Source organism: Nanorana parkeri, unplaced genomic scaffold (assembly GCF_000935625.1).
Source record: "Nanorana parkeri isolate BGI_ZX_2015 unplaced genomic scaffold, ASM93562v1 scaffold62, whole genome shotgun sequence".
NCBI classification, from domain to species: Eukaryota; Metazoa; Chordata; class Amphibia; order Anura; family Dicroglossidae; genus Nanorana; species Nanorana parkeri.
The window spans coordinates 1,030,400-1,052,274 of NW_017306330.1; the positions used below are offsets into that span (position 1 = coordinate 1,030,400).

Sequence of the window (21,875 nt, forward strand, 5' to 3'; positions counted from 1 at the left end):
CTCTGGATTTTTCCACTCGACCTAGTGAGAGATCGGTCCAAATCTTTGGCAGACAGATACCGTTCCACTTGGGCGATCATGCTATCACAGTCTAGGGGGTTTCCCTGAGTGACCCACTCCCGGAGGCCATTTGGAAGCTCTCTCACGTAACGGTCCAGCACCAGCGTTTCTATGATCCGTGCAGGAGTTTGAATGTCTGGTTTGAGCCATTTCCGAGCCAGATGGATTAGTTCAAACATCTGTGACCTTGGAGCTTTTCCTTCCTTGAACCTCCAGTTGTAGAAACGCTGGGCCCTTACTATTGCAGTCACCCCTAACCGAGCCAGGATCTCTGCTTTCAGTTTGGAATAGTCTGCAGCAGCCTCCTCTTCCAGGTCGAAATAGGCTTTCTGTGCTTCTCCCAGGAGAAAAGGTGCAATAATTCCAGCCCACTGTTCTGGAGGCCAGCCTTCTCGGACGGCGGTCCGTTCAAACGCCAGCAGGTAGGTCTCCACATCATCATCTGGGGTCATTTTCTGTAGACAGCTGCTTGCGCGTATTTGGCTTACCCCCCTTGCTGGTGGGTTAGGAGATCCTTGGGCAGTCATCTGGTCCAGGGTTTCTTTGAGAATAGCATGATCTGCTTTTTGTGCTTCAGTCAAAGCTTCAACCTGCAAAGCCAGGAGCCTGTTGGTCTCTTGTTGCACTGCAGCTGAGGCAGCTACCTGTTTGTTAGTCTCTTGCTGCACAGTGGCAGCTTGTATCAGGGCTTTCACAATATCCTCCATTCTCTGGGTCCTGTACCTTTAAGGCCACCGTGAGGAATTGGCCGGTACAACAATGAAATCCCACTTCTGACACCACTTGTAGGAAAGTCACTGGTCTTTAAACAGTAATGGCAATAAATGCAGCTTTATTGCATCCAACGAAAAAGTAACACAAATAAAAAGGCCTACTCCACCTTAGGAGGCTAACTAGACAGTAGTGTCCCTCACTACGTCCTACTGGAGCGGCTATTCCAGCTTCCAGTATAAATGGACAAAAACCACAGTCCAATACAAACAATTGTTCTGACAGACCTTACTCCCCAGATATGCAGACACTCTCCAGTCTGTGTCCATCCAGTGCAGCCTGGATCTCACTCTGAGCTCTCACTCCCTCTCCGTCACTATCAGGTGCAGGCTAATTAATACAGAGAGAGAAAGAGAGGAGGTTTACCTGTTGGGCCAGGCTTAACCCTTTCCTAGCCAGGGAAAGCTGCCCTTTTCAACCTCTCACTGACATACACAGAGTCGTGTACCCTGTCACAATATATATATATATGTCAAAGAGCAGTGATAATTTACCCAATTATAAAAATCTTCAACATAACTATTTTTCCTTCCAAATATATAATCCTTAATTTCTTGGTATGAATGTTTGCAAAAAAGTGTAAAGTAAAAAGTTCGCCTTTAAAATTGGGATAATCATAAAAGTCATGGAACTAGCATTTTCAGAAAGAGAGGTTAGGAATGACAACCTATTCATCTTCATTTGGCTCTCATTTAGGGTGGCCATAGACTTACATAAAATATCTTACAAAATTATTTTTATTGTTCAGTTTCTTACAAAACATTTTTTTTATCGTCCACCAAGAGGCAGTTGTGTGGACTCCAATTATAATAATGACTCCTGCCGCTTTTTAAAAAAAAAATACCTGTCTATATAATGGGAGCAACTACTGGGGGAAGGGGCTGATGAAGACTAAAGAGAGATTGGGAGCAACTACTAGGGGAAGGGACTGATGAAGACTAAAGAGAGATTGGGAGCAACTACTAGGGGAAGGGGCTGATGAAGACTAAAGAGAAATTGAGGGGGCAGAGTTGGTTGAGGTCTGGAAATAGCAGCAAGGTGTAGAGAACCTGGGGATGAAGTCAACCAGATCTAGTGACTTTATTTGATGGTAACCATTAGTCCTTCTTCCCCACGAGGCCTTGACAAAGTTGGGTGATCAGGTGCTGTCTAACCTGGAGAGGCACTAGCCTGTCCTGTCCATGACAGTTAAACCATTCTGGGTGCTCCTGGAATTTATGGTACCCATCTGTTGCTGTTTATGGGTGTTAGTGGAGAGCACCCAGAATACTGCTGAAAGATTCTGCTGTTCCTCTCGTTTAGCTGCCCACCCCGCCGAGCTCCAACCTCCATGTTACATAATCTCTAGTAAGAAGAAAAATTGAACCTAAGACCCTTGCACTGCAAGATAGCTATGCTAACCATCAAGGGACCATGATGCCCAGTGATGCCTGAATATTGTTGTTCGGTTGCTAAACTCAGGTATCATATGTCAAGTTTCAGCTGCCCAGAACTGCATGGTGAAACTCAGTGTCCATTGACTTATATCTGCTCATCTCCCTGAGGAGTGGAGAAGATAATGAGTTTAGGTACCTCACCAATTCTTCATTCATTGCAGATGATTTTCTTCCTCTGGTTTTCTGGTCACGGATCATTGAGTCTGATAGAGAAGGATTTACGGTGTAAGGCCAAGGAATTAGGAAGGTCTCGGTGGCGGCCGGCCTCATACGACTCCTGGAGGCTGCAGTGTAAACTTATAATTTGCACACAAGGTTTATGGCACCTTTGAGCTTTGTCCTTTTAAGTCCTGGCTGCGGATTTGACGGCTGTCATCTGCAAAAGCTACATTTCACTCTACTGCTCCTTTGACATTGATTACACTAATTTTTTTGTTCCCTTTGCAATAATTATATATTATTTTATTAAAACTGAACTTTAGCATGCAGCTGAAATATATGCAAGGGGAGTGCTTTACCTGCCAATATATTTGTCATCTTGTTAAGCCAAATCGGTGATCTAAGTCTCTTTGTCAGACAGCATAGCCATATCCTTCAATTTTCACTGTAGCAGCAGAATAGCTTGGTCAAAAATACATCCCCAGTCTGCTGATTGGTCAACGAAGGAGCAGCAGCACCATCGTGAGTCATGCCTCTGCACACCGCCTCTCCCTATACCAGTCTGTGGACGGCTATGCAAGGGTGGCTGTCGAGACAGATTCAGCTACTTGGTGTACTAGTCACATTAAAAATACATAATACTGTGTGTATGTGTGTGTGTATATATGTATATATGTATATGTATATATATATATAGGATCTCTTGTAGTGATGTCCATACATACAGACTTACCCATAATCCCATGTTGTCTCTCTTTCTCTCTCTCTCTCTCTCTGTAATAGGGCGGCTTGAAGAACAACAAGCACGAGTGCACGCTGTCATCACAAGAGTACGTCCATGAACTTCGCTCTGGAATTGCAGATGACAAACTCCTCAACTGCCTGGAGTCTCTTCGGGTTTCCTTGACCAGCAACCCAGTGAGGTAAGTTGATTTTCAGTCTCCATTAGAAGCTTCCAGAAAAAAGCAACAACATTCGTGAGTCAAATGAGTGACGTTTTAGGTTTCATTTTTAATTATTCTTTTGACTACCTTAAGCATGTGCTATGGATGTTCCTGGACTGGTGAGTTTCAGAATTCTGCAAAGCGACATCTGTACACGCAGACCAAAGCAGGCCATAGACACGGGAAATGGAAACAGGATTGCAAGCTATCACCTAAAACTAAACAATTAACTTAAAAATGTAAATGTGGCCAGGTTATGGGCATACAGGTGTCAGTACAGAAGGACCTTGGTATCTGTGGAAGGACCTTGGTATCTGTGGAAGGACCTTGGTATCTGTGGAAGGACCTTGGTATCTGTGCAAGGACATTGGTATCAGTGGGGGCATTGGTATCTGCGGAAGGACATTGATATTGGCATTATTGGGGGCATGGACCTTTAATCTAGATTTTTTTAAAACATCTGACAGGGTCACTGAACCCTTCTCCGCTTTTCAGATCTTCTTAATTTATTCTAAAGACATGCAATTAAACAACCAACGTACAATCTTGAACTGTAAAAATACGACATACAACCAACACAATTGGAATACTTTATAGTAGAAATCTTTAGCGTATTTCCCGTGAAAATGTTTTCTTTTGGAATTAAGTGAAAGTACGTTTTTGTCTTTAGTTACTATCCTCCTCTTCCACATATTTTCTTGTTTTTCTTTTATTTTCTATTATAATATAGCGTGCAAGCCTCGAAAACAAACCCGCACCTATCTGTTATTCCATCTGCAGTCATATAGCTTTCATTAGTGGCTCATATGCTATACTCTTCTTCCCATATACTTTTCTATGTGATTGGAGGAAGAAAGACACTCAGAAAACATTAACTGTACACCAGAAGGGTGTTTTTGTAGTTTTGTTTTTTTTCCTATTAGTTTTTAACGGGCTTTTATGGGTTTAGTCTATTCATGGTACAGATGACTCACTGCAATATTGCCTTTCAAGTACCTTTGGGTTATGTATGCTCTCTGTTGAAAGCTAATTCTGTCCCAGCACTGTGTATCTGTTCAGAGAGAGAATTTAACAAAGCAGCTGAATTTTTTTTTATCATTAAAAGGCCATACTTAAGCTCTAGTCCATTAATTTTGCCTAGGCTTAGATTACGATATATAATCTTAGTTTTGTGCTCCAAGCTGTGCGACCCTGGCACTGTATTACATAGCTCTACCAATAAAGCACTGGTGTGGTAAAAAAAACAACTTTGTTTATACACAAAGAGCATCTGGGTTGTTGTTAGCATTAGGGGTAGCTTTCAGTGGTGTCACAAGGGGGGTGACACCAAGGTGACTGACAGTCATTTTGGTGTCACCCCCTTTAAAAAGTCAGGAACTCGGTCATGGACCAAGAGCCAGACAGTGTCAGGAGGGGACCCGGGGGCATACCTCATCCCTCCGGGTGAACGTCCTCTCCTCTCTTTGCTGGCGTCCATCACCAAGATGGCCCACCGGTAGGCGTCAATTAGATGGTCGCACATGCCTGATGACGTCATGTGCGGTGATGTCATGATGGGTGTCACCCGGTCTCTGCTCCGGGTGACACCCGGCCTCGGGACGCCCCTGGTAGCTTTAGAAGTAGGAACACCGTTACCATTAGGGATTTTTTTTTTGGGCAGAAGAGCAGGTCCAGGAGAGCTTCCTTAACCCTTAGTCACCTTTCAAAGCCCATTGTCCCCTTGAAAAATTATCTTACTTTTACCTTTCTTAATTCACTTCACAAATGTCTCCAGAATGGCGAACTTTGCCACAATGTCCAGATCTGCCCCATAATGTTGGTGAAGTGAAAATGTCTGATTTCACTCATCCCTAGTTGGGAACTGGTTTCACCTTCAGAAAATGACTACATATGTTTTTATTAAATTAGTATTAAGGTCTTGGCGTTTTTTACCTTAATGCATTCTCTGCATTAGAGTAAAAACCACCCAGAACCTTTTTTCTTCACCAGTCCACCCCTCCCCCGCCACACACTTACCTGTCAGCTATGCTCGTCCCCGCCGCCGGTCCCGAAGAGATCCTTTGTTCCCCGAACTTCCTGGTTGCGGGGGAGGATACTGATGGCAAAGGAGCCATAGCTCCTTCTGCCATTAATCAAACTGTTGGGCGGAGAGGAGGGGCGTGGCTTGCCACAGGGCTGTGTGTGTCTATGAAAGCACACAGCCACTGCGGCTACGAGCGTGCACGGGAGCTTCCATTAGCCGTTGGAGGCACCCGTGCAGACGGTGGGGCGGAGATTGCTGCGGGGACCCACTAAAAAACAAGGAATTAAAAACTTTTTTTTTTAAACGGCAACAGTCTAAAGCAAAGTAGGGTCTCCTTGTAGGAAATATTTTTTTTTTAAAAGGAGGATTTAATATCACTTTAAATTTGTGCCGAAAGCCAACACAAGAAACAAAAAAAAAAAAAAACCTTGGTACTGAAAGCAAAAGCAGAGAACAAAACAAAAAAACATAACACCACCTAACTAAAAATGTTCTAATTGTCTGCTTGCTTTATTTAAAATTGAGCCTATATAATTCAGCTGAAGGCCACCGAACAAGGCTTATAGGTAGGGTTCAAAAGCTTGAACAGATGTCTAAAACTTTCAGATTTGGGGAATGAAACCTATTGTGCCATAGGAGGTGTGTGCCAAATTCACTATATGGTCAAAAGTTTGTGGACACCTGACCATCGCACCTATATGGATATCCTGTTCCAAAGCCATGGGTGGAAGGTGGTCTTCCTTTGCAGCTATAACAACCTCCACTCTTCTGGAAATACTTTTCACAAGCTTTTTAGGGGGTGTGTCTTTGGGAATTTGAGCACATTCAACTAAAAGAGCAATTTTAAAGTCAGCTACTGATGTTGGATGAGAAGGCCTGGCTTGCAGTCGCCATTCCAAATCCTCCCAAAGGCATTTAGTAGGGTGGAGGTCAGAGCTCTGTCCAGGACACTTGAGTTCCTCCACACTAAACGCATCAAACCATGTCTTTATGGACCTAAATTTAGAGCACAGTCATGATGGCATAGAAAAGGGCTTTCTCAAAATTGTTGTCACAAGGTTAGACGGACACAATTGTCTAAAATGTATTTGTATATTGGAGCATCTACAGTTCACAGGGCCACAGTTAGGGGGTGCAGCCAGCCCTCTTATACTGGACTCAGGCTTTTTCAGGTAAGAGGGGAGTGCCTGAGCCTCAGCCAAGGGGAGGTGGCCTGGTTACAGGAACGTCCAGGAGCTGGCAGGGTGTCCTAAATGGCATCCAATGGCAGCATGCAGTGGCCAATAGAGCTGCCCGAGGTATGCCTCCAGCCAAAGAGAGTGGGGTGGGCATGACCAGACAGAGCAAGGAGATCACTCCTGGATCTGGCACTGTGAAGAACAAGCAAAGGAGGCATGTTTCTCAGCTAGATCCTGAAGGAAACGGGAAAGGGTGGGGTTAGGCGTAGGGGAAGGGAGACCATGTTGAGGGGGGTTATTGGAAGGGGGGCCCTGTCATGTAGGCTGCACAGGGCCCCATCATGTTTAATTGCGTACACTTCACTGGAAACACCTGATTTTAATGGTTTGGAGAGGTCCCCACATACTTATGACCATATAGTGTATGACGACCAGCAATGAACAACATTTAACCTCAGCAGAGAAGCAGATGCATCCGAATGGCACTCAACAAACCGCAGTGCAATTAATGAGGTTAAACCAACTTTGAAAAATAAATGTCTATTTGGGGGTTTTCTTCCTCTTTAACAGTGAATGATTCGTCCCGATTTCCTTCCCCAGAAAACACGATAAAATTAAATTGCTGCTGATGAATCGATAAGGGATGCGGAGAGTTCTTCTGTGGAGTAGGCCAGCAATGAGGCATCTCCTAGTGAAAAACCTATTTGTCATGTCAATTTATGAAAGTTGTGGGTTTGCAAGAAAAATGGTGCAGTAAAGAACAATTATGTTTATTACACGAACCCAAATTCAGAAAGCAGAAAACAGATTAAGAGAAAAAGGGGGGGACAAAAAAAAGTGTATCTGATCCCAAGAACAAATATATATTGCAGCTTAATTGTGGTGGCTGCATTCATTTCTTTTCTTTTTTTCTTTAATGTAACCCGCTAGTAACACTCTTCCTGTTCCAGTATGATTCCCTGTCCTAGGGTCCAGTCCTTGGAGAAACAGCGTTGTCACCCTAGGCCAGGAAGTGTGGTAGGAGCACAGAACACCTCCCCTCCCATTCTGTTCTCTTATAACATAAAGGGGAGCATGTTTCTGTTGTTCAAAGAGAGAACTAGGAAGAATGGTTGCTCATGAGAGACAGCAGGCCAACACCACAGTTTAAGATTCTGGCAGGATCAAAAGGCATTTTTTTGTTTGTTTTGCACTCCTCAGGCAGATATGACAATTGCTTTGGTATATTTGACAGACCAAAAGGGAGAAAATTAAAAAGAGGTTTTTTGTCATCTTGTGTTCAGTTAATAAATGCAATAATGATATTCAGTATATGAATGATTTTATTTCACAGGCCTTTATTTATAATAACCTCTATATTTACATGCAGACCAGGTTGACCAGAAAAAGTGACAGCGTTGGGGTTGGGGCAAACTCGAACACTGCTGGGGGTTTCCTGAGCCATTGGGGCTACAGGTTTTTTTTTTTTTAAATACCAAAACCATGAGAATAAACTCTCAGACAACAAGAATTTTTAGAAGAGGAGCTCAAGGAAAGCAACCAGGGGCGTCCCGAGGCCGGGTGTCGCAGGTAAAGGTTACCGGGTGACACCCGCCATGACGTCATCGCGCATGAGTCACAGTCTTATTGATACCTGCCGGTGACCATCTTGGTGATGGACGCAGGCAAAGAGAGGAGGGGACAGTCACCCGGTGGGATGAGGTATGCCGCTGGGTCCCCTCCTCTCTCCTGAAACTGTCAGGCGCTCCGTCCATGACCGAGTGCCCGACTTTTCAGAGGGGGTGACGGCAAAATGACTGTCAGTCATTTTGTTGTCACCCCTCCAATGGTGTCACCTGGGTGCGGGCCGCACCTCCTTTGTGACGCCACTGCTAGCAACCTCCATATTTCTCTGGATTCCCTTTAAAGAGACACTGTCATTTAGTCCATGCGGGGCAAAGTGACGGTATCGGTGTAAAACGCGCCACACCAAAATGCATTGTAGTCTTTTGCCAGGCATTTGGCTCGCTCCATTGCGCATGCTTTGTCAGGAATTAATGAATGGCACTGCAGCGCATCTGCAAAAAGGCATGCGTTTTCGTGAACAGCGGGAACACATATGATTTTGCGCTGTAGCAGTTTAGAAACATTGATCAGCTCTACTCTCTTGTCTCCAATCCCAATGACCTCCGTGCCTGGTAAAGCTTCCGCTGAAGCCTTCGCTGAGCAATTGGTTCTTTTCTTTAATAATGAAGACGGGACAGGTATGATGAGGGACGGTGCAGCAATGTTGGCGTACTGCGGCTGTGTGGGACTGGCCGGGTTCGTGTAAGGTAACAGAGGAGTGAGAGCAGGGAGGTAACGTATCTCTTTAAAAGGACGTTTTAATGTAATTGTCTGTTCCGGCACAGAAGATGATGAATGAGTTTCTGTATGTATGTAGTCAGATGTATTGTTCTGGGTTGCTGAGTCACCCTACTGTATATTCCATGTAAACTTAAAGGCGCACCAACCTTAAAGCATATCTAAAACCAATTATTTGGTTAGACCGGTGGGCGTGAGAACCCTTGTCATGGTTTATTTCTGTTGTGTGCCTGCAGTGGAGATTCACCCCTGTGGGGTGTCCTGGTGGCCTGTGACAACGTGGCTAAAAGTAAGTTAAAGTCAGAACTTTTAGGTTGTCACCAGCACAGGAATAAGGGGGGATATCTTCCAATGGGGGCACTTGTTCTGGTGACAACAGTTTAAGGGCTTTTGTTCACTTCATTCATGCTTGTCTCATAATAGAAGTCTATGGGCATGCAGAATCAGCTTATATCTGAACTCCGGGATAAGTCAATATTGTCTTCATACAAGAGTCATGTCCTGACATATATATATATATATCTTGAAAAATCCGCTCGTCTGTGACGAGAGGACGGTGGAGCCCGACGAGCAGCTACGGCCGGCCGGGAGCTTTACATTCAAGCGATCGGGTGTCTCTAGAGACGCTGGGTCGCTTGTATTAGCAGCTGTCACTGCCGTTGCCGGTCCCAAGATCCGCTGTGCACGATGCGGCCGGGACCGTCACGGGTCTGTGACAGGAGATCAAAGGGAGATCAGTATACGAACTCCCTTTTGATCTCATTTCAGTCCCCGAATGCAGGAAGTGATGTAGATTACATCACTTCCTGCATTCAGTGTCACTCTCCAGCTGCAGAAAAAAGTAATACTAAAATCAAAGAATTATAAAAAAAATAAAGAAGCATAAAACCAATTAAAAAATAAAACATTTTTTTAAGTCCCCGCCCCCCACATACACACGCAGATATGCGTCGGGTGCTCCTACGTGCGAAAACGACAATTGCGCATATTGTGCCGCACATGTTAAATATCGCCGCAAACGTTGGAGTGAGAGCAATCATTTTAGAGCCATTAATCACTGATAATGCTAAAGTGATGAGCAGTAAAAGCGTTTTAATCGTCGCCTATGGGCGTTTTTTGTGATTTTTGCGGGCGCACCCAATTTTAAGGCTTGACATGTTTGGTGTCTATTTACTCGCCGTGACCCCAAATTTTATGTTTTACTAAAAATATGGGTAAGAATACACAGTGTGTAACATAATGTAGGGAAGCTTTTTTTAAAAAAAAACAATTTATGGTACTTTTTTCATTATATAGTTAAAAAAAAATAACACCCCCCGCTAGTGGTGATTATATACCTCCTAAAGAAAGCTCTATCTGTCCCCTGACTGGTGAGACAATTTTCTGTTATATATATATATATAATGTGTGTTTGTGTATATACTGTGTGTGTGTATATATATCAATATATACACACACACAATCTTTGACATGAATAAGTAATCTTTAAAGAAAGAAAAACTGTAACATTACAACTAAATTTCCGAGCCGCCCCAGTGGCTGCAGCACCATAACAACGTATATCACAGTATCTAGATTAATGACGCCAAGCCATTCCAATATTGACTGCATCCGTAAGAGTTAAACCCCACCTCAGATGGACAGGCCCAGGCTCTCACAGAACTCATTAGAGATGGCTGTAGACAGCCAGGCTCCACATAATACAATTGTATCAATTAAACACTTCATGGACCTGTTGAGATTAGCCTTTAAACTAACTTCAGCAAGCTGGAGGAAAATGTGTATATAATCATAGAAGCTGCAACTCCACTTCTTCCCTCTGAGGAGATAGATAATTCCATAGCTTTATTGCACTGCATAGTGCTCGTTCCTACAGACAACGAAGAACGGGCTAAGACTCTCTTTATTGACTAGGAAAGTGAACGTTATAATGATGGCTAAAAGGAAACCACTTTGCGTTTTAGTGAGTACAGGTTTTGAAGACTACTCGGGTTATACGGAGGTGGGACAAAAAGGGAAAATAAATAAAAAAGCCTGAAATAATCTTGTGAAGTATTGCACTTCCTTTCTGAAACAATTTTTTTTTTACATTTTACCACTTCTTATTTTTAAGGTAACAATTTGACCTCTCTGGGAGGATTGCTCAATTCTTCCCACAAGGTTCTCCTTTCCCGCAGTTCTGTTCTAGTATGAGGAACAGCCTGCTAGTGGATGTCTCCACTCTAGGGGGTGCACAAGCTGCTCCTGAGAGTTTCTATGGCTTGAGGCAAGGGTGTCCCTCCTTTTGGATGAGCTACAAGTTGTTCCTCTGGATTTTCTTCACTCGCAGGAGAAGCATGCAGCACCTAGGCATCTTCAGTCTTGGATGAAGTGTATGGCTTGTGGACATATTTTCATTTTTGGATGAAGTATATGGATCCTGGGTATCTTCACTCTTGGGTGAAGTATATGGCTCCTGGACATCTTCATTTTTGGGTGAAGCATGTGTCTCCTGGGCTTCTTCACTCTTGGGTGAAGCACACGGCTCCTGGGGATCTTCCCCCTTGGGTGGAGCATATGGCTCCTGGGCATCTTCTCTCTTGGGTGAAGCAAGTGGCTCCTAGAAATCTCTACACTTTGTTTCAGGATGACTCCTTGTTTCAAGATGCATGAATGATATGCCTTACTCCACTCAACTATAATAATATTTCCTTGTGGTTTGTGTCGCTGCCCCTCCCACAAGACCTTTAGGATGTTGCCACTTTGTCTCAGCTGGACTCCCCACAATCCTACATTACACACAATCCATCAAAGGAGAGACACCCCATAATTTTGCTCTACACTGGCTATCTAAAACTTTTTTCTTTGGTTTCGAATAGAGTACGTAAGAGTTAACACCCTATCAGTTTATTTTTTGCTGTCTGTGTCCTGTTGGGGAGAATCGTAAAATTGGGAAAATTGTACATGGGACATTCGTTGCCACAGCGGGTCATTTTTGCTCAGTATGAAGACACGCTCCAAAGAGGTATTTTAGGAAGGAAGAAAATTAAAATTTTACATCTTTGGGACGGCTGATTCCCCGTTGTGCCAGTAGCACAGCCTGTAAGGGAACAACAAGATCACACGCTGATAGAGATAGGTTTGCTGAACATTCTTATCATTTTGTGCAATTAGTTTCTTTCTTTAAAAAAATAATAGAAACTGTTTGTGCTGAAGGAAGGGAATAGAGTGATAGGAGTGCTAGTGGGAACACAAAGCCAGTAATCAGTACAATGTATTATTAAGTAGAAAACATATGTATACACCGAACAGCCATAACAGTATGGCCACCTGCCTAAAATTAAATAGGTCCCCCTTTTTCCTTACCTGTTGAGATCCATTGACACGACTAGACCTCTGATGGTATGCTGTGTTATCTGGCACCCAGCGGTCACTAGCAGACCCTTTAAGTACAGGACTTAAAGGGTTTGCTAAGAAGTGAGGTGGGACCTTTATGGATTTGCATTAGTACTTATCCAGCACATCCCACAGATGCTCGATTGGATTGAGATGTAGAGAATTTGGAGGCCAAGTCAACACCTCAAACTCGTTGTTGTGTTCCTTAAACCATTCTTGAACCATTTTTGCAGTGTGGCAGGGTGCATTATCCTGATGAAAGAGGCCACTGCCATCGGTGAATCAGTTCCATCGCTTGGTCAGCAACAATGTTTAGGTCAGTGGTACGTGTCAAAATAGCATCCACATGAATGGCAGGACCCGAAGTTTCCCAGCAGAACATTGCCCAAGCATCACACTGCCTCCACTGGCTTCCACTGCCATCTCTTTCCCAGTAAAAGGCATACACACCCACCAGTCACATGATGTAAATGAAAACGTGATTCATCAGATCAGGCCACCTTCATTCGGTCCATGGTCCAGTTCTGATGCTGACATTGCCACTGTAGGCTCTTTTGGCGGTAGACATCGGTCAGCATGGACACATGAACCAGTCTGCAGCCCCATAACCTACAAACTGTAATGTGCTGTGTGGTCAGACACCTTTCCATCAGAAACAGCATTGACTTTTTTTTAGCAATCTGAGCTACAGTAGGTCTTCTATTGAATCAGACTACACAGTCCAGCCTTCACTCCCCATGTACATCAATAAGCTTTGGCTGACCAGATCCTTACCACTGCAGACAAGGAACATCCCACGGGAGCTGCAGTTTTGGAGTTGCTCTGACCCAATCTTCTAGACTTCACAATTTGCCTGTCAAAGTCACTCAAATCCTGACACTTGACCATTTTTTCTGCTTCCAATACATCAACTTCAGGGACAAAATGTTCACTTGCTGCCTAATATATCCCCCCACTTCCAGGTACCATTGTAATATATTCCTCCCACTTCCAGGGGCCATTGTAATATATTCCTCCCACTTCCAGGTGCCATTGTAATATATCCCTTCCACTTCCAGGTACCATTGTAATCTATCCCCCCCACTTGCAGGTGTCATTGTAATCTATCCCCCCACTTCCCGGTGCCATAGCAATATATCCTCCCCCACTTCCCGGTGCCATTGTAATATATCCCGCCCCCCCCACTTCCAGGTGCCATAGTAATCTATCCCCCCCCACTTCCAGGTGCCATAGTAATCTATCCCCCCCCACTTCCAGGTGCCATAGTAATCTATCCCCCCCCACTTCCAGGTGCCATAGTAATCTATCCCCCCCCACTTCCAGGTGCCATAGTAATCTATCCCCCCCCACTTCCAGGTGCCATAGTAATCTATCCCCCCCCACTTCCAGGTGCCATAGTAATCTATCCCCCCCCACTTCCAGGTGCCATAGTAATCTATCCCCCCCCACTTCCAGGTGCCATAGTAATCTATCCCCCCCCACTTCCAGGTGCCATAGTAATCTATCCCCCCCCACTTCCAGGTGCCATAGTAATCTATCCCCCCCCACTTCCAGGTGCCATAGTAATCTATCCCCCCCCACTTCCAGGTGCCATAGTAATCTATCCCCCCCCACTTCCAGGTGCCATAGTAATCTATCCCCCCCCACTTCCAGGTGCCATAGTAATCTATCCCCCCCCACTTCCAGGTGCCATAGTAATCTATCCCCCCCCACTTCCAGGTGCCATAGTAATCTATCCCCCCCCACTTCCAGGTGCCATTGTAATCTATTCCCCCACTTCCAGGTGCCATTGTAATATATCCCCCCACTTCCAGGTGCCATTGTAATCTATCCCCCCCCACTTCCAGGTGCCATTGCATTGAGATAATTAACGTTATTCACTTCACCTCTCAGTGGTCATAATGTTATGGCTGATCGGTGTATATTTTATAGGACTTCTCCTGTGCACATATATACATAAAAACTAGAAACCTTCCGGCTTCTTATACCACTTGCCTATCCAATACCGATATTTCCTTGTAGTGGACTGTATCCCTGCCCCTCCCAAAAGACCATTAGGATGTTGTCACTGGATTGTAAACAATTTTAAAATTGAGAAGTAAATTTGGTAAAATTGTACCCGTGACTGTTTGCTGCGGCGGGTCATTTTTTACTCAGCACGGATACACGCTCCGAAGAAAGTATTTTAGGAAGGAGCAAAAATTAAATTTTTACATCTTTGGGACTGCTGATTCCCCCCGTGGTGCAAGCAGCGCAGCCGGTGAAAAAAACAACAAGATCACCCGCTGATGGTGATGAGTTTGCTGAACATTCTTATTGTTTTGTGCAATTAGTTTCTTTAAAAAAAAAAAAATTTAAAATAGAAACTGTTTGTGCTGAAATAAGGGAATTGATTGAAGAAAAAAATTAGTGTTGTGTAAGAGAGAAATTGCTGCAGAAAAATGTGTATGTTCCCCGTGTTTGTATATTGTGAATGCTGCGTAAGAAAAATATGTTGTGCATTTATCGCAAATGGGTTGACTGAAAGCGCAAGTCCAGGAGGGCTTTTTTATGTTTTTCTCTTTTTTTTATTTAACGCAAATGGGTTGAATTGAAGTTCAAATCCAGTGTTTTTTTTATGTTTTTCGTTCTTATCTTATTTATTTTTTATTTTTGGCAAAGGTCAGAGAGATTTCTACACAAAACACAAATAATTAAAGTGAACATACATTTGTTTAAAAAAAAAGACTATTTTCACCTTTTTTTTCATGCTTTGTTGCATCTTAGTGATGCTGATCTCCTGCAACCGTTTTGCATTTTCTCCCTTCCTACAACCCAGCGGGATTTCTGATGGGGACAACAGTGGACCATGTCTGTGCAATGTGTATTCAAATTGGGTTTACATCTACTTTAAAGCAGAACTCTGAGTAAAATTGTTCTCAACCCTTGCAGTGGGGTTACCCCCGCACTGCAAGGGTTAAGTGCTCATTTTTCTGGTTCCACCCTACCCCCTCATCAACATGTTAGTGATGTCATCACTGGGTCGCTGTGCTTCTGTAAGCAATGTAAGCAGTAGACATGTGCACGGCAAAAAAATTTTTTTTTCGGACAAAACATTTTTCATTCGTTTCGTCTGAAACATTTTTCATTCGTTTCGTCAAAGGTAACGCATTTTAATGCCGATTCGGAGGCAACGCGCCTCCGAAACCGCACAATAAACTGTAGAACGAGTGGCGGGAATGCCATGCGCTGCCATTTTGGAGCGTATCTTGGTATACACCAAGATGACGGCGCCCGCATGTTCAGGTGCCACCATCTTGGTGTATACCAAAATATACTCCAAAATGGTTGCGCGCTAGTTCAGCGTATGACATCACAGTCATGACATCATACGCTCCGCCTCCAAGATGGCGGGGGTCATGCTCAGAAAGCACTGGCGGCCAGTATGGCCACTGCACATTCTGTAGCTGAATTTATGTATTCCCGAATATAGTTTTCGTATATATTTGGGCATATAATACATTTGTTATTTCAGATTCGGACGAACCTGCAAATCAACGAAAGTCAGTTGATTCGCCGGTTTGCCCAAATCCGAAATAACAAATTGATTGCAGGTTCGTCCGAATGCAGATGTCTAGTGATCAGATCATGGCTGGTGGGAGGGGCCGGCTGGGTGCTGTGCATAGCTTCCTGAACACAGCTTCCTGAACACATTCCAACACCCTGCCTCATTTGTCTTCTCAAGAGCTCGCAGCCCTGATGCAAGCAGTGGGCTGGTTTTTGGGAGGAGTTATGCAAATATCAAAATGATGGGTAGGTGTCAGACTGGAGGAGTGGGCATTTGCGTCCAGATGCCCTCATGTGATGCTGATACTCCATGGTTAAAATTAGGGATGCACAGATACTTTTCGAGTACCAGTGCAGATACTTGGCATTTTCACGAGAACTCCCAGGGTTGCAGTGGTTGCAGCTGGGATCTGGCTCTGGCACTCCACCGCTGTCCTGAAATCATTAGTCTGTATTGTTTTAGAAAAACTGTCACATGACAATCAACAAAAATGTATCAGTACTCGTACTCGCAAAACTGGTATCTGTGCATCCCTTTATTTATATTTATAAAAACAAAATCGTACATTAAAACAGAGATGTACAAATACCAGGAGCTCTGTGTGCTCCTTACACATGACGGCCGCCTCCTAATTTTTGAATTTTTCTCTAGTCTAGTCTTGGAGCTCAAAAGTATCGGTACATGTACTCGTACTGTACTTGGTATCTGTGCAACCCTAGTTAAAATAACTGAGATCCGGTGGACGAAAGAGGGGTCAGGGACAGTTAGGCTGAAGAGGAAAGGGCAGAGGAGTGGGCGTTCCTAGGCAGGCTGCATTTGCGTTCAGACCACCTTGGGTAACTCCTTCATGCTCCATGATTGAAAGAACTGAAAAGGGGGCCACCAATACTGTGTGTGAGCAGGGGTGGGGTCAGGTTACATACACTCGGTTTGTTCTGCATTTACATAGCTGAGAATTCCAGTAGCACTTTGGTGGGTTTCAAAAGGCCATTTAAAAATAATTCCTTTTATTCCAGGGTTTTTATATGCTCATTATACACTCTTTATTTGTTGAGATCACAAACGGAAGTGTTCTGTTCTAGCTCTTGAACGGTGTTTGTAAAAGCCAAGAAGCTCTATGCCTTTTGTTCCTCCTCATTCTGCTATATGAGCTGCAGTTGGAGTTCTCCTGTATCATAATTAATAATGCTGTCAGCTCACGTTCCCTAAGCACTGGACTAATTATTGATGCAATCAAAAGAATAATTGTTTTGTAAATAAGAACCTTGTAATAAGCTCACTGAAGACGCGGATACACTTCCAGCAGAGTGCAGAAATTCCGTGCAGCAATAATTAAACGATCTTAGAATATTGATGGCGGATAAAGGCCGGCTGGCCCTTCTAGTCTGACCTTCTTTTTAACCTATTTATACTTTTGTCTGAGGATAGGGAAGTATTAATCCCCGGTTCTCCATCTGACACAATTTATACCATTGGTGAAAGCATGGAGAGCCCAAAGGAGAATTTCTGCAGCATCCTATTCCTGCAGTAGTGTCAGTTAAATGGGTCCAGTGTTGGCCGTGCATTACAATGCACATTAAGGTAAATGTAAAGCCCAATTGAGTGACTTTAGTTTGCTACAGAATGTAAATTATAAAGTACTGCCATTTTCTTTCTAAAGAACAACCCCGGGAAGGTTAAAGACTTACCCTTGCAGTGTGACTATCCCCTCATTAGAAGGGTTAAGTGCTTGTTTTGTCTAAGGGTCTCAAATCTGTTTTGATCACCTGATCCTTGGTCCTACGGCAGTTGGCGCTCCCCTCTCTTCCATATGCATATGCAATGTCTCGTGTGTTCTCACGTCTAATGCAAGTCCTGCAAAAGACGTGATGACGTCAGCATTGCTTAGACCACTGGAGCCCGGGGGCAGTGGGGTCACAAGGGGGTTGCGGCCCGCATCCGGGTGCCACCATCGGAGGGGTGACACCACAATGGCTGACAGTCATTTTGGTGTCTCCCCCTATGAAAAGTCGGGAACTCTCGAGAGCCCCACAGTGTCAGTATAGTAGAGGGGGGATATCTTATCTCACCGGGTGCACGTACCCTCCTTTCTCTGCCGTTGTCCATGCGTGAGGATGTCATGGCAGGGTGTCACCCTGCCATCTCTGCTCAGGGTGACACCCAGCCTCAGGATGCCCCTGCCCTGGGGGGGGGGGCTTGGTGGGAGAGAGTGCAGGCATCGGTCTAGCAGCCTGGAGAGACCCGGTAGGACCAAGGATCAGGTGAGTAAATCCGCTCTATTTTACCCCCCTAGAGAAAATGAAAACGTAACCCTTGCAGTGTAGGGGTAGCTCTACTGCTGCTGATCTTCTGCTGATTAAACTTAATTAGCTAAAGCACTATGCATCCCCCTAATGCCCACACTGCAGCCCAAGAGCCACATGTGGACTTGATGTGCACCCCTTTTAGACCCCAGCAGCCAATAATGGAGCTTTTTTTTGTAAGGAGTCTATAATGACATGGATCTTGCAGTCTCGTGTAGCAAGTCCTCAGTCTCTCGCTATCTCCTGTAGATATCTTTGGTCTCCTACCACCACTGTTGCATGTGTGCAAAAATTAAAATGTGAGACTGTAAGTTACTGTAGATAAAAAGTATACATTTAACTCTAAAATAATGTATTATTTGCAGACCGTTTTTTTTTTTTTCTTCAATTTGACTGTTGTTTTCCTTTATCGGCGCTCCATATATAATTCTAAATCCTTTTGTAGCCCTGCCAGGATTGTTCCGCTGTACGTGTGTGGTTTAGCGTACGCATTATCACAGAGTTTGCCCATGATGTGCTCAAAACCAGTTTAACACTTTGTATCTGGGAACAGGTGACCCACTTAGAGAATACATCTTCAGGTTGGAAGTAGCGGCAGGCTCTCTTTAATGTGCATGTTCGGTGAGAGTAAAAAGCCCCTGGGGAGTTTTTAAGGCCTAGGAATAGCAACCAGGAAAAGTATAAAAGGACAAAGACTTTCAGATTGCTTTAATTAAAGGAACAATGTTGGCTGGCTTAATCCAGCAGGCGTGGTGTCTAGGCAAGCATGTAAAAAACAGACAAGGGGCTGCCGGTGGAACTACAAGAACCGGCATGGCAATATTAAGATTTCTTATGATCTCTTCAGTATTAGAGTAGTGATTCAGCCTGATATGAGTTTAATATAAATCTTTTCTTGTGAGTTAATTAAGGAGGATACACTGGGGGTTGATTTAGTAAAGGCAAATAGGCTGTTCACTTTGCATGGGAAATTTCCCTTAGCTTGGTGAATGGGGTGAGATTTCATTGTGCAAAGAAAACCCAACCACTGCCAGGAAAATAAATCAAATAGTATTTTTGCTTGCGCTTGATTGGATGATGGAAGTCAGTAGAGCTTCATCACATTCACTAAGCTAAGGGAAAATTCTCTTACAAAGTGCAAATTCCCTTGTAAAGCGAACCGCCTGTTTGCCTTTGGTAAGTCAACAAGGCCCAACAAGGCCAACCAAGGCCCAGCCTTGGGGCAGCAGGGAGTAATGGGGCAGCAGGGGTGTGGAATTCCTATTTAACCGATGCCCGGGACATGCAGTTCCGGGCGCCAGGCGGGTAGTTGTTTTCTACATTTAGCCCTGCTTTGGGCAAGCAGAGCTAAATGTACAGCGGGGAAGCGCTGTACAAGTGATCTCGGTGATGTCGCCAAGAACACTTGTATGCAGCCTGCAGGTCTACCATTCTCCATGGGGGGGATGTTGACGGGTAGGGGGGTGCATTGAGGAACCTGGCCTTGGGGCAGCAGAGAGCAAATTCGGCCCTGATTCAACTGGACAGGATGATGCCGTAAAGTAGATCCCCTTATTAATAGGTCCGGATGTGTAAAGATGGCGCAGTGTTTATCCGTAAGCCAAAGCAGGCTCACATTTTTGTGCATTCTGTTAACGCAGTCCCATGTATAAGGCAATGGGCCAGCATGCTTTGGCTGGTGTTCATGCGCACAAACGTGCATGCTATTCCTGCAGAGAAGTATTAGCTGGTGGTGGTGGGCATGTGCATGCGGGCACACGTACAGACGTGCTTATTGGTGCCAGTCTGCCTATTTAAAGCAGCATGAGCTCTGAGTTCAATCCTGACACGACCTGCCGCTCTGTTTCCTGAAGGACTATCTTGGCTTGTGACCCCGCTTTCTGATTTGGTTCTTCGCTTCTGCTTCCCTGTGTTTGACCTTGGCTTGTGACATTGCCCCTGATTTCGACTACCGATTTTTCACTGCTTCGACTGGATGTTATCAACCTTGTCTTGTGTTCCCAACTCCGTATCTTCTGCCAGTTCCAGCACACTACTAGCGGACCAGCTAGATTCTGCCGTTGCCATAACCCGGTCAACTCACTTGGGCGTCTGCATGGACTTCATCAGACCTGCATCCCCTCGTTCATTCCTGCATCCTCACTCTGCTTTCACCTCCTTCAGGGGAGTTGGACAAGGTTTGCAAGCGTAGCCTCCCCTTGCTCAGCTCGGTCTTGGTACGTGACAGGATGGCATTCCTGGTGCCTGTACCTTTTTTAAAAGCAAGGTCAAAAATGGCAGCTCCGGTATCCTTATCCTCAAAGCTTTCCGTTGCCAGTACTCGTGTTTGCTAAAGGCGGGCACGGCCGCATTAAAGTGGCCCTTCTCTCACTGGTAATTGGAAAACTTGATTCCCATCGACTCGTGTAGGACTGAAGGCTGGTCTTCAAAAACAACGCCGACGCTTCCAGGGTTGACAGTTTGCGTTCCGGTAAACCGCTAAGCCACTCTGATAAGCCGACTAAAAATAAACAGCTTCTCGGCGGCGACGGGGAGAGGTCTCGCATTGTAATCTGCATACCCCGAGGCAGCGCGCCAGCAGTATTTATAGTATCAATTAATTAGGTGATCATGCTTTTGATTTTCATTTGATTTATGTGTTTAGATAGAGTGATTGATGAGAAGGGATGGGGAGGGGAGGGTGGGGGGGGAGGAAACGTGAACGTTCGTCTATCGCTGGGATGAAACAAGGAGCAAGATTTGTTGGCATAAAATAAAGTAAGTAAACGGTATTAGCTGATAGTTTATGGTGGTAAATGAAAGGTAAAGCAGCTAATTAAAGTCAAAAAGAGAGCAGAGTTTTTGTTCCACTGGGTCGCCACTTTTCGCTTTTAAAACTTTCAAACAACTTTTCTATTTTTATTTTTTTTTAGACGTGAGAAAGAATCGCAATTAGGGAGCCTTTTCATGGAGCCGGCGTCTTGGGTATCCACCTCAATAATTTATGTTGCTTATCTAGTGATATTTTTCTCTTGCTGCATATAACATTTCCAGTGATTTGGCGGCGATTGGTTTCTTTTATTACAAGGCGTCGGGCTCATCTGCTTTTAAAGCTGACGTTTAAGCTGCTTATATTTTTGCCTTTCCTGGCCCCTATCCCAACCCCCCCCCGTCAACACGATAATTACATTTTTTTAAATGAAAACTATAGAGGTGCACCGAAATTAAAATTTCACAACCGAAACAACAACAAAAAAATGTCAGGCCGAAACCGAAAAATAGAAAAGCAGAACACAGAGTCCTCAATCTCTTTTTCTGCAGCCCCTGTTATCAATGAACAGGAATCCTCTATACTGAGTGTTCCTGATCATTCATAACATGAGGACAGAGTATATTTACTATATCCACAATCATGAATGAACAGGAGGTGAGGTAGATCACTTCCCATTCATTCATAATTGGGGATATAGTAACCATACCATGTCCTCAATTAATTACAAACACTCAGCGATCACTGAGTGTTTGCACTCGTCTCCTGACAGCTGTCACAGGAGGCTGAGCGAGCGGTGCAGGAAGGAGAGCTCAGCTACCTGTGACAGCTCTGCAAGCTGTCTCCGCCCACACTGCTCTCCTCTGATCTGGAGGCTGTGCGGGGAGGAGAGAGGCCGGCCGCTCCTCCTGCTGCGCTCGGCTGCCTGTGACAGTTTCTCTCCTCCCTGCTGAGACACAGAGCAGCGCCCAACGGGGAGGAGAGAAA

At 44.5% G+C, this 21,875-nt stretch overlaps 1 protein-coding gene across 1 annotated transcript in view; it reads left to right on the forward strand.

The window, feature by feature from the left end:
* Positions 1–21,875, forward strand: part of DIAPH2 (diaphanous related formin 2) — a 909,560-nt gene that overhangs the window by 199,393 nt on the left and 688,292 nt on the right. Inside the window, exon 5 of the mRNA XM_018576282.1 lies at positions 3,210–3,349. Coding sequence (XP_018431784.1) covers positions 3,210–3,349 — 140 coding nt within the window. The remainder of the gene's footprint in view (positions 1–3,209; positions 3,350–21,875) is intronic.